General features: G+C 40.5%; 1 protein-coding gene across 1 annotated transcript; it reads right to left on the reverse strand.

Moving 5' to 3' along the window:
* Positions 1 to 752: 752 nt before the first annotated feature.
* Positions 753 to 12,411, reverse strand: zgc:112982 (uncharacterized protein LOC503771 homolog). The gene is made up of 11 exons (XM_063484424.1): positions 12,171 to 12,411; positions 11,200 to 11,243; positions 9,565 to 10,215; positions 8,405 to 9,223; positions 5,357 to 5,526; positions 4,680 to 4,800; positions 4,455 to 4,518; positions 4,215 to 4,351; positions 2,681 to 2,747; positions 1,925 to 2,024; positions 753 to 1,212 (listed from the first exon to the last, which is right to left on the reverse strand). The coding sequence occupies exons 2-11, from the start codon at positions 11,232 to 11,234 to the stop codon at positions 1,199 to 1,201; spliced, it is 2,178 nt and encodes a 725-aa protein (XP_063340494.1). The 5' UTR covers positions 11,235 to 11,243; positions 12,171 to 12,411; the 3' UTR covers positions 753 to 1,198.
* Positions 12,412 to 13,256: the final 845 nt, after the last annotated feature.

Here is a 13,256-nt window from a genome sequence, read left to right on the forward strand (position 1 = left end):
TGATCACATCAATTATGACGTGATCACATCAATTATGACGTGATCACCAACGCTGCTGGCTGAAACTGAGCCACAAATATGACCTTCACAGTGTTTCACAGATGGCTGCAGCTCCTGACCTCCAAACATACTGCCGGTGATTTCAAATTTTAAATTTGAACTTTTCCTACATTTAAAGGACATGACTGTAGACATCTGCTGTACAGGTTTGTTCCACTTTTGTTCTTTGGCCTCCGCTTGTTCAGTTTCCTTATTTATTTTGTTTGAGTTTGAAACTAGCAGCTGTTTGTTAATCGATCTTTGGCTTAAAAAAATACATTCAAGGAAAAAAATCCAAACAAATGACATGTTTTTGTGTTAGGCTGGTAGAAGCAAAGATATCATTTAAAATCGGTTCTTTGCTGTCTGTTACATGTCGACACAACACTGACACATTTTTCAGGATTTCTGTGTTTGCCGATTTTACTAAACCTCATTTTTCATGGATGCCAGAACATGTGGAAAGAGAAAGAACTGATTTTATTTGGACCATTTTCTTCTAATACTCGATGTCTTTGACTGGGAGCTGAGGAGCGTTTGTTGATGTCACACTGGCTGAGCACACAGGTTCACTTTAAGCACAGTTTAACTCGTTTTTCCTCCTCAACAAGTTTGAATGCTTTCAAAAAACCCCAATGACTCAAATGTGTTTTTCTGCGTACGGGTTCCCTCAGAAATAAAATGTAACTTTTAAAATTGAGCGACAGACACGATTTAAAAACAAACGTTTTATTTGTTCAGCACCTCTCAGCGGCAGCGTGAACTGTGTACACAGAACAAGGACAAAGAACAAAACCTGTCACCAAAACACATAAATGTTCATTACAAACAGACTTTCAGGGACGGGTAAAAACGAGCCTGTTCGTGAGGAAACTCTCAGACTTTCACCAACAACACGAAGACATTTTGAAATGGTTTCAAATCAAATTATGAGGGAGAAGAAGCAGAGAAGGAGCAACATAACAGGTGCAAACACAGACCAGCGCTGCACGAATCAGCATTTCACATTTTTCTACTTCATCTCTCAGTCTGCTGCATCCGTCGCAAAAACACCGCCACAGCAGAGGCATCTTCACATCCGACATGTCACCATGGACGCAGGTCGGCCCGAGAACGGCTGGTTTTATAAATGCAAACGGAAACCCCTCGAGGAGCCCGGTCACCAGTTTGGACCTGTGGAGGTGGGGACAGAAAGAGATGAGGTCAGACAAAAAAAGGAAAGAAACTCCAGGCTAACAGGGGGGTGAAGAATAAACAAAAAAACAAGGATTTAACTGGTCGAACTGGAAAGAGACGAGGCGAGAAGACTGGATTGGACGAGGTCCAGGAAGCTGATCTGTGTGGGCGGGTGAGGAAACCACCTTTGATTAAAATGTGTCAGCGGGGTAAAGTTCAGAGGGAATATCCCACTAACCGAGCGCCTCAGACAGGCAGGGAGAAGGGGAGGAGCTTAAGGTCCGTTACACAACGGGGACAAACAGAATAAAGCCGACTAAATGTGTCACAGCCAGCCTCAGATAGCAGTGAGCCTGTGACGTCTGCCTTTCAGCAGCTTTACAACCAGCTCCAGGTGGAGGCAGTCAGAATAAAGACTGAGAGGTGGGGTTAAAGAGGGAGGAGCTTCTGTTGGTGACAGCAACACGAGCACACATGCTGTACGAAAGGAAAAAGGTGATATTTGTTAAAGAAAACTTTTTTCTCTTATATGTTTTTAACATGAGAGCTGATGAGTGGTTTTGGTTAAAAACAACAATATTTATTCTACCACATAAATGACCATCAGTGCCAGACGACCTTAAACCCTGAGAATATGAGCAGTGAGGAGGATCAGACTCCTCAGTCACTTATCACTTTTCATTTCTTTTAGCCATCTTGTTAAATTTACCTGCAGAGCTGTTGCGGAAGTTCTGTTTCCGAAAGCCGAAGCGACTGTTCCCGTGTTGGGTGCCTGCGTTCAGCCTGTTCAGAGCTCCTCTCCTCGGTCCCTGTGGAGCAGAAAAAGACCGAAGTCACTGGCTGTGACCCAGTTCAGGGACAGCGTCCTTCAAGGGACGATTACATTAAACTTTTATAGCGTTTGAATTTTTTTTTTTAGTCATATAAGAAAAACACAGTGGCGCCAATATATTAAAAGAACAATATTTGTCTCTTGTATACACAATACCTCCATATAGACACTGTAAAAACTGTCTTTGAGATGAAGATTTGAAATGATATGAAACAGAAATATGCGCCCTGAATCTTTACTGAAGCTCTGTATTTGAAACAGGGATACATTTCACTGCTCTAAGGTTTTAATTAAACACATCAGCTAATCATGTTTTTACAGACCTGTGGTCTCCCAGCTTCAGATACTTATCATGGCAAAAAAAAAAAAAAAAAAAAATCAGTAAAAGTAAATAAAATAAAAAACTAAATTCATTTCATCCCTTCCTTTGCTGTTTAAAACATTTCTGGCAGACAGTATAAGGATTTCTAGGCAACTTGAGCAGCACATCGTAAGCTTGACCGTCCCATTTAACAGCCTCGGACTTCAAGCGTTCAAGACACGCCCACTTTGACCTTTTCAGGAAGTAATCACCAAACGTGTCACATGACTAAGCCAGGTGAGACCCGCTGTAACCCGGCTCTTAATGCTCACCGTGCTTCCATCTCGTCTCCTGTGGTCCATATGAGACATCTTGTCAGTGTATCCCATTTCTGAATCACTGACAAAAAAAACAAAAACATAACACATTTTAAAACTATTTAATCAGTTAGTGACAAGAATAAAATAAACTTTACTTCAGTTTTTTTAAAACTGTGAAGGATATTGTACTTAATGTCCTAAAGACATTAAAGCCTGGACGGCCCTCAACCTTTAAAATTACAATAAAAACACTGAATTGATGGAGTTTGGCGTTAACCACCAGCACAAATACGCTCCTTGGCCTGGGACATCAGGCCGACTATCACAAACCTTTTTAAATCTCTTTCTCCACATCTTCTCTTTGGCTTTTGACGTGTTGATTTTATTGTATTCTATTTATTTTTGGTCTTTTTCGTTGCTGTGTTTTTATGTGTTTACTCCTCTGTACAGCACGTTGGCCCATGGTGGTTGTTTTAAAGTGCAGCTGGTACAGTATGACAGTTATATTAACACAACAGCGAGTCAAATGTCAATGTGCAGAAAACATCTGGAGGCAAACAAACATCTTTTTAATACATGCATCGACTCTTCTTTCAGACACCAGGTGCAGCCTGCTAAAGGTGGAGCTATCCGTTATCATCCCACTGAGCCACTGATGAAAACCACAAGAAAGAATAAAAGCCCTACTGCAGGTCAGGTCACATGACACGACCACAGGTAAAACACCTTGAATACCACAAATCAGCTTAATAAATAAAGTCTGGTTCACTGGGAGCTCACTTCCTGTTTGACTTCGTCTCATGTTTTCTTTGTCTCATGCTGTTTGTGACAAACTGAGGTCATTTTATTTTGAAGAGTACTTTGAGTGACTCCAAAAGACATTCAACTCCAAGCTAAACAAATCCATTTTACTCTTTGTTAAAACGGGACCATTTTTATGCTCTTACAGGCTACAACAGCAACGTTGTAATATAATTATGCTAATAAAAATTTAAAATCAAGTTCAGAGTGTAAACAACAGAAACTCAGTGCAGTGGGCTGCAGAGTGACATCAGAGCTACTGGTGGAGCTTGGACGCTGTTTTTACAACATTATCTTATGAGTTATTGATTTGTGGAGCTCAGATCCACAGAAATGTTTACTGACACTCACATTTGTTTATTTTTGTTTTTTTGCCATAATTTGGGGGTGCAGGGATGTTTCCCCATAAGCAGACTGTACTTTGACCTGCTGCACAGATGTTTAATCAACCTAAAAAGTACATGCACATGGCATCCATCATGTGACTAGAGGACAAAAACCAACAACTAACATCATGATGTCCATTCAGCTCTCCAGTAATGATCTCACTCCTTGCTACGCTCGTGACCAGAGTCCTCTTTGTGCTCTGGAGGGTCCATGTAACAAGGACTACCTCCTTGCACCTAATCTAAGAAAGATTGTCCCCTCTGATGATTGCACATGAATATATTCTGCCAAAAACAGCATCTACATCTGGCAGAAACATTGCCAAGTGATTGATAAGAAGACTTAGGTTAAAACCCACCTGCATGCACCCAGGGGGCGCTGTGACATAGTGCTCCCAGCTATTGTAACTTTAACCCCTTCCAGTTTCTCCTGTCGCCTCCTTTCCAGGTCGTGCCTCAGGTCACCCGGACCTCGCACCGGCTGCAGCCTCACGCCCTGAGGTCAATTTACCAAAAGGATTAATGAATCAGTCAAAACCAGAGCTCCCAATAGTCTCTAGCATCAAGTGCATTTCTTTATTTCTCTTTTCTTTTTTTACCTGTGTTGGTCTCGAGAAGAACAGAGGCTTGTCGTCACTGAGCACCATATCCAAACTGAAACCTCTGCAGACAAGAAGGAGAAAGCCAAGAGAAAAGATTTTAGAGTCATTTTTAAGGCGTCTGTAAAAATAAAAAAAAATGAAGATATTTCTTATAATTTATGTAATACTTTCACCATCACTTTACTTCAGCAGGTAAAACAAACTTTATGGCTGTCCACCTACTGGTTTGACTCAAATCCCTCGTCCGGCGTCAGCTCCTCCATCTCTTCTTCAGAAAAGCTGCCTTCTTGTGGAGCTGAGAAGCGCTGATTCAGGGTGATCCCATCCCCTCTGAAATACTGCTCTGTAAATGCAGACAACACACACTTAAAACACACCAATTGTACGACTATTTGTACTTCTTAGCTCACTTTTCTTCTATATGATTACACGCACATCAATGCTGCTTGATGCCTTCTTTAAGCTCTCTCTGGTATATTTACTGACATATTTTATCCTTTTTTTGTTTAGCTGCTGCTAACCAGCGAGTCCTGCTAATGCCTAAGAAAACAAAGTAAGCTCCCAGTGGAGCCGCATTTCATCCCAGAGTCAGACTGGTTCGGCTCTGGAGATCTGACGTGAGCTGGACGGTTACTTTAACCAGACCCTGCACCACATGGAGGACTGTTTCATGTAATGGTAGCCTAACCTGGCCGATGCTGCAGAGCAATGCAAAGACCACCTGTGGGTGCCTAAGACTGTGTAGCCTCCAACTAGTTTTAGGAGGAAGACAAGGAGTGCAATAACCTCACCTACCAAAATCTATTGCCACAAACACTGTGCCGCACATTCTTGGACTTAGTTTTTGTTGTTTTGTCAGAAAATATCAGCAGGCCTCGTGTACAACATGCAGTACTAACCTTTGACAAGGTGCACGAGTGTGATAATCTCCTGGGCAAACGTCCCAGTGTGCATGGCGGTCTCCTGATATGTGCCGGAGTGCTCCAGCATGGGCAGGAAGTCCAGACGCTGGCGACCAACATTGACCAGATCTAAAGAGAGCTGCCTGTCTGAGGAATAACACAGCGGGCTGCAGGACGAGGAACAAAAGAAGGAGATTGACACCAACACAATGAATAAACACATGATAAATGATCCTTATGGCTAGGGAATCTGTGTTTGTTTAGCATGGCTTAATTCACTGAAAATTAGCTTTAACAATTCCATTTTAATATTTAGTTTCTACACTATGCATTAAATAAGGATGTAAACAATGTTTTTTAAAAGATGGATCTTAAATGTACACTCCTTTCTGTACCAATCACACATAAGTAAAAAAGTCGTTACCTTACCCAGTAAACTTACCTTTAACGAGTCCCACAAATCACAATGCTTATAGTAACTAGAGCCTTTTATTTGGTTGAATAAAAAGGAAGGTTTTCACCCTTAAACGCACAGAGAATCACACCAATTTTATTCATTTTAATGGATATTTAAAAAGGCTTAAAGGGGAAGCCAGAGAAGCCCAATATACGCTCTTTTTTAAATTTTTTATTTATTTTTTTATATAACTGGCAGGTGAGTTAAAGCTTGGGGCGAAAGTTCACACTTCTTTTCTCGTACGAAATCTTCGACTCTTAGTTCAAATATCTGATCCACTTGTCTGCTGGATTCTCCAGTCCTGTCACGGTTCAAGAGGAACGACACAGAAATGTCCGATTGTACACAATCTTTAAATTCGTATCCTCCTCCTGACGATTACTTCTTTTAGAAGCTTCCTTTTCAAAGCACTGTCGAAGGACGATGCTGATTAACCTCTCGGTAACAGATGTGATTATGATTGAAGGTTTCCAGTTATCCAGATTAGTGATCTTTCTGTTTCTGGAGTCCATTTTACCTTTCAACAATAGTGATTACTGATGTCTTCTTCTGAAACCATTGACAAGGCCTATAATTCTCTGCTGTCACCACTGAAGATTATGTTCCTGGATTTATTTTCTCCTCTTCTTAAACCAAGGACAATTTCACTTCAGTTTTCTTCAGAATAAATCATCCTTTTATGTTTGCTGCTTTGAAATGCTCCAGCTCCTAATTTATTCAGGTTTATAGCTTCGTCGCCATCTTTTCAAAGCGTTAATGAGGGTACATTTTTCCCAGTTATCTTCTGTGATGATGAATCCTTTATTTTAGCTGGTTGATTATAGTCACGTCATTAGTCTCCTCCTCAAAAAGCCTGTAACTTATGTTTAGGCCATGAAGTTGAACTCTTTTCATGATCCATCCATCAGACTCCAATGGCTTGGTGTACAAAACAGGGACTTGATTGTGCCTGCCTTTACTTGGACGATTCCTTGCATCTGGATCCTCGGCACGCTTTCCAATAAGATTGTGCTTATACAAACATGAAATGGTCAAAACTCACTCACAGCATGCACTTTCTGAGCAGGACTCCATTCACGGTCTCTCCTTCTTCCCATAACTGATTGGTGCACACAGGTTTGTCATTGATTTCTAAATGTCATCTCTGGTATGTGGCCCAACAGTGGCTGCCAAGTCTTCTCGTCGCCCTGCGAAATGTCTCATTTTATGGCTTACCAACATTTTCTCCATGGCAGATCCTCCAGATCATCATCTTCTTCTTTTGCTTGCTGTAGTGAACTTCCTCTCTGGCATTCAGACAACAAGGTGTGTGGTTTATCACAGCGCATATCAGAGTTTCCATGTTTATTTTTAGTAGTACCATCGGTTACTGCCAGCTTTGCTCAACTTCCCTTTCAAATCAAGAGAAGGAACAGATATTTCCTCTTCCAGCAGCAACAGCATTAGTCCAGATATCACTGACTGTGTCCTTAAATGCACGTACGAGGCAAATTCTAAATTCAATGAGGATCGTTTTTCATTTCCAAGCAGCTCCAAAAGAAAGCAGAAGCAAAAACTCTCCTTTATGTTATCAGCACACCAAAGACACCATATTACCAAGTGATGACAGGCAGTGAGAGGTGGTGTTTGGAGGGTGCACGTCACTTTTTTTTTGATTTTACATGGTTCAATGTAGGTTTCAGTAGCAAACTCTTCTTTAGACTTTATAGTCTGACACAGTCTGAGATCCTCCTGAAAAACATGTTTCATTGCCAGCGCCCACAGCATTTGCATCTGCTGATCGAATCCTGTCGGTATTGGGTCTTGTATCCCACATTGAGCTTTCAGTCCATCAATCAGTAAAAACCAACAATGTTGTAGATTTAAGGTAAATATGCCTCTGAAAGCAGTTTCAAGTCAAACATCATCCAGAGTTGGGGGCAGAAATTGCACCTTTCCATCCTCAAAAGGGATAAATTAGGATTCAGTCATCTTCATTACCAAATAACAGGTCCTTTGGATTCATCTACACAATTTAACTCAACGCATTAAAAAAAGAAATCAAGTGCAAAATGGCTTCCTTTATTTGTGCGACTGGAACTTGAATTCAATGAAACAACAAGTTTGTTGCAAATTTTCTTCCAGGTGAATTCTGAAAAGCACAAATGAAGACTCCACATCAGCACCATGCTTCCTAAAATAAAGGCCATTGGAAGTTCCTTTTGTTTTCCTTGAGGTGTCCTGCAGTCCACAAGTATTCATGAGAGTGACTTCCACTTTAAATGAACATGGATTCCTTGGAGAAACTTCTATGAAGCATCCCAGTCGTATGAGGTAGCGGCGCATAAGATTGGGTAGATCCCTTTAATTCCCCATAAGGGAACACATTTCCAGTACTGGTTCTGAATCTGCCAGTATGCAGATCAATTTAATCCGAAATCAATTTTAATATCAGATGACATGAAATTATTTGTGCTTTTTTCAATGCCAGTCTTCAAACTCCATGTGGCAGCTTCATAGTTTTTTTCCTTCTTCACAAGATCATGAAAAGAAAGTGTGAACTTTCACCCCTCACCCTTGATAACGTCATTAAAAAAAAAATACTCTACCTGTTCTGGTTTATGGGCCGACTCATGTCCACCTTGATGGTTAGCGTTTCCTCTGTTAAAACCGTCATATTATTGGCTTTCTGATTGCTCCATCCCTGCTGTCTTAAATGGGGCATTTTAGGGTCCAAATCCCTCCCTGGGGGCCGTTCCAGACTTCTAGGCTTTTCCTGTTCCCACTTTTGAAGTTTGTCTTTTTCTGCCCAGTTGGGCTCATCTTCAGTGTCGTCGTCATAGTCTTCCCTAACAGGGTGGTACCCTTGTCTCTTTTCTTCGCGAGGAAGATCTTGGTATCCCTGGGAGGCCTGCTGTAAGTGTGGGTGATTTCTTGGTTGTCCTGGCCGTCCGCTTTGATTTGGGTTGTACCTCCTTCTTGCTGGTTGAGTGGCACCTCTCCCCCTGTGATTCATGGGGCCACCTTGAACACCATATCTTGCTGCATTTGACCTGTCCTGAAGCACAGGGCTTCTCCTAGTTTCATAATAGTTTGATTCCCCCGAATTACCTTGATAACGGTGTTCTCGTGGATCTTCCTGATCATCCAACCTGGTTCCCATCTTCCTAAAAAGCTCCTCAGAGGAGCCCCCTGGACGGGGCTTCCTCTGTCGATCAAACTCAGGCTTGAGATCCCTGTGGTCATCAAACCTTTCCCATCGTGGCAGCTTTCTATTGTCTCGGATGCCATGATCGTGTTCAATGACAAGTGGCCCCGAGTACCGACCGTCTCCATGGGGGAGGTTCCCCCGAGTGTCTTCACCAAACTCATGTCTGGTTGCTTCCATTGAGTAACCCTGTTCCCCAAAGTCCTTCTCATTCCTGGACCTGTGGTGGCATAAGAGGAGGCGGTTCAACATCTTCACTTTTAAATTCAGACTGGAAATAATCAAACCTAAATGAATCAATATGTAATCATTAATGTATTATCACTGATAACACAAATAATGAAAAGAGGTCAAAATAAGACAAAAAGAACTTTACATTTCTCAGAAAGAAGGTAAGAAACTACAAGCCATGCAATATTTAACACTAGAGTAGTGTATTAGTGAAATTAAGGCATGAAGATGAACAGTGAGGAAATTTGCGCTACAGAAAATTAGAAGATAGGAATCTTCTACGTTCTTCATTTCCCGATAGTGCTGCAAAGCATTTTGCTTAAAATTTACCCAGGATGATTGACGTCATCCATTTCTCTTCTTTGTCTTTTAAAAGGGAGGCCCCTCTCATGATGTGGGTTCTCCCTTTGTCTGCCTCTATTAGGACCTTGAGTGAATCTCCTTCCTCTTTCCCCATCTCCTCCAACTCTTTGGTCGTCAGACTTCAAACTGGGACTGAGGTCTCTGAACCTCCACCGATCCCTGACCTGCTCCTCTCTCTTCCAGCCCATCCCCGAATCCCTCTGGTCTGAATGAGACCTCGGTGCCGGTGGCAACCTTTCCCTCGTGAACCTCGGAGGCGACCGACTCCTGTTTTCAAAATTCTGGAATTCCTCTCTAAACCCTTCTCTTCTCCTATCTCCATCAAATCCTCCATCTCTCACTGGGGGAAACCTCCATTCTTCATAGCGTACATCATGGCGCGGTGATAACCTCCTGTGGTGAAACTCCTCCCGGTCTTTGTAAGGCTGACGTTCAAATCGATGGTCATCTGTGAATGGAGGGGATCTCCTCTGCCCTTCTGGATACATGTCTTTACTGAAGTTCTCCCTGATTTCTTCAGAACCTTTCCGAAAGCGTTCCCTTCTGTCCATAGAAATCCCATCCAGATCTCCACTTGGTCTGTGTGGATCAAAGCCAGGTTCCTCCAATGGCAACCTCCTGAAAAAGTGAACATATATATATTTTTTTTCTATCATTTTAGAAACAGATAGCACTGGAATTAATACATCAGCATCTAGAAAATAATTTTAAATCAATTTTTGGGAAGCACAACTTCACTTGGAAGTACAATCTAGAACACTAGCAAGATAGTGTAAGAAAATAAGCAAATAAGTATATTCAAAACAATAAGGACTGCAATTACCAGTTTTAAAAAATCTGATTCATTTCTAAAAATGTAATGAAACAACAATATACCAGTAAAAATGACAAGAACAGTAACTTAAAATCAATAAAATTAGTAGAAATTGAACACTTGTGAGTTTAGCTGTGTTGGTTTACACCCAATAACAGATGATAGCTTGTCAGAGCTATTTAAACTATAAAATATAAAACTGTCTGAGAGATATTAAGGTTTTACGCCACACAGGACATTAAAATCAACTTCTCAAATTTTAAAACCAACTTTAAGGCTAATTGGAAGCCAAAATAATGACCTCAGTGCAGCTGTGACATGGTCAGATTTTTTTTTCTTTAACTAAGAACTCTGCCAGATAAAGTTGGTTACGGTGCTTTGCAATGTTCCCGTGAACAGAGCATTGCAGTCAAGTGGAAAAAAACGTACAGGCCAGATTTCCATCGACCTTATGCAACAGAAAGCTCCAAACCTTTTCAATACTTTTAGATGATAGAAAACAGAACAACAGCACAGTTAGAGCTGACTTTGAAAAATAAGGTCAGCAACTGAAATTTCCAGACTCTCAGCTTCGGCACCAGTGATCGCATCAGTTTGTCTTGTGCGTACACAGGGGTGGAGACAGGTAAACATATAACTGTGCCTCTTGACAAGTTAAACAGCAGTGGTCCTAAAAATGACCCCGTGGGAACACCAGACGATATAAAATATTCCCCAAGTAACCAAACACTACAGTCACACGCTAGAATGGGTGTATAATAAAAGTACAGTTAGTGCAGCGTATTTACCTGTAATGTGGTGATCGAGACCGTGGTATTGACATTTTGTCAACCTTAAAGGAAAGAACAGCATTTTATTACAACATCAAGAGTGCCGGGAAAATACCCAATTTTACAGTCAACTCTGCAGCAGGTGCTCAAGAGGACAAAACTCAGCCTTTCAACTAGTGCATTCGTTTCTGCAAGACAGCTTGAACAGGGCTTAAACTTCACTGCAGGCATGATTTAAAACAGTTCAAAGAAACGTGGTTATTAAAATAATGGACACATACGGTTACAACAACCTAATAAGGTTCAGCAAAAACATCGCACTGGTGTAGAACACCTGGACAGAGGTGGGCCGACACCTGACACTTTCCACCATAGTATGTATACTCTGTTTCTAATATACAGATATAAGCCAAACTATTTTAAAATCGTGTAACTCAGGAAACACTAGCTCAGCAAAATAGATTTGACAAAGTTATTAAAAGTGTCCTCTGCTACCACAGCTATATAAAAATAAGAATCTTTTAACGTTACTCTGCATAAGCTAAACAAGCTTAAGTTAACATTAGTAACGCTCCCATCTTAAATATTATAATCATGCATTAACTACTTCCATCAAAAATAAAGTTAACCAGTATCCACGGCATTAATCGATTACTCATCCAAACCATCTGTAATGTAGGTTTTCAGACTGGATAAATGCCTGCAGGTCTCACATGACACCAACCTGAATATTTTCTACAAACTAAGACATTTAATTAACACACTGAGCACCAGGAACATCAGGGTCAGCGGTGCTTTAAGGGGCACACCGATAAATCGAACAACGCCCCTTCTTCTTTAATGTTACACAAACCACAGCTCTGGTTCCGTATGAGGAGCTTTTTGCTTTAAATAGCATCAAAAACAGCATCTTGCATGTCATCACACATGTTTCCTAAACTAAACAAGGATAAAGCTGGTTAGCAGCTAATGCTACGCAGTTCTCTTACCTTTGACCGCGACGCGCGACAGGCCAACCAACGGCTAACAACGCTAACTAAAACAAGGATAAACGCACCAAAATACGACCAAATAACAGATTACAAACCGAGATTACAATCCTATCTGTCGCTAAATTTAACCAAACGCCAGCTGCGTGCTACTCTTTCCGTTAAACACTGTAAATAAAGAGACTGTGTGGACATTTGCTCCCAAAGATCCGCCAAAAAACCTGAGTTCAACACTTCCGCCACGGGCCTTTCAAAATAAGATGGTTTAAAGCCTCTTAAAAATATGTGCTAAATTTTAGCCACACCGTTACAGTTTCAACTTTAGTGAAAACTGTTTTACCATATTTACGATAGAGATACTTTATTTATTTATTTTAGCTGGAATATTTTATTATTGTAATTAAAAATCAAATTAAAGTGAAGAAATAATCAATAATAGTTTAAATAAGTCGTTTCTTGTAGTTTAGGAAAATAAAACAAAATATCAAAAGACTAAAAAAATAATAATAGCTTTGTTGAAATTAATATTTTTGTTATGTTATGTAATTTTGTTATCTAATTTTGTATTAAAATTTATACTTATTTTACTTTATTGCATTTATTTTGATAAACATGGACACAACTATGTTTATCACTGTTTACAACAGTCTGCAAATGTATGTGAAAGGAGGAGACTGGCTGCTGGACTTTTATGAGGGGAATGTTTTCCGTTTCCTCTTTAGTCTGTGTTTTAGTGGTGGCAGATTCTCAAACACAAACGTACTCAGAGAGCGCAAATCTCCGAAGGGCAAGGGCTATACTAAACTTTGATGTTCTATGATGTTTTTAATATAATACAGTGACATTATGGCATCATTGTGATGCCCTGAGGTGTTTTTGTATTGTTTTGTACAGCTCTCTTTATGCCCTTTTCATATGATGTTGATTTTTTTTTCAAGGTTAACTTTGATTCAGGTTTTTACAATGAAGGTCAAGGTCAAAAGCCAGCCTGGGTACTCATGTCCGCCAAGGCCTACTATATTGTTGTGAACTGATCAATAGAAAACTGTGGGTAATATAAGGTTGTTACTGATTTTCATATTTGCC

This window comes from Pelmatolapia mariae, linkage group LG9, assembly GCF_036321145.2.
Source record: "Pelmatolapia mariae isolate MD_Pm_ZW linkage group LG9, Pm_UMD_F_2, whole genome shotgun sequence".
Classification (NCBI taxonomy): Eukaryota; Metazoa; Chordata; class Actinopteri; order Cichliformes; family Cichlidae; genus Pelmatolapia; species Pelmatolapia mariae.

Coding starts and splice junctions, on each gene's coding strand:
- zgc:112982 (XM_063484424.1), bottom strand. CDS start 11,234: ATGTCAATACCACGGTCTCGATCACCACATTACAG. Junction 4,801..5,356: donor ACTCGTGCACCTTGTCAAAG/GTTAGTACTGCA, acceptor CTGCATTTACAG/AGCAGTATTTCAGAGGGGAT. Junction 2,025..2,680: donor GGAGACGAGATGGAAGCACG/GTGAGCATTAAG, acceptor TCTGCTCCACAG/GGACCGAGGAGAGGAGCTCT.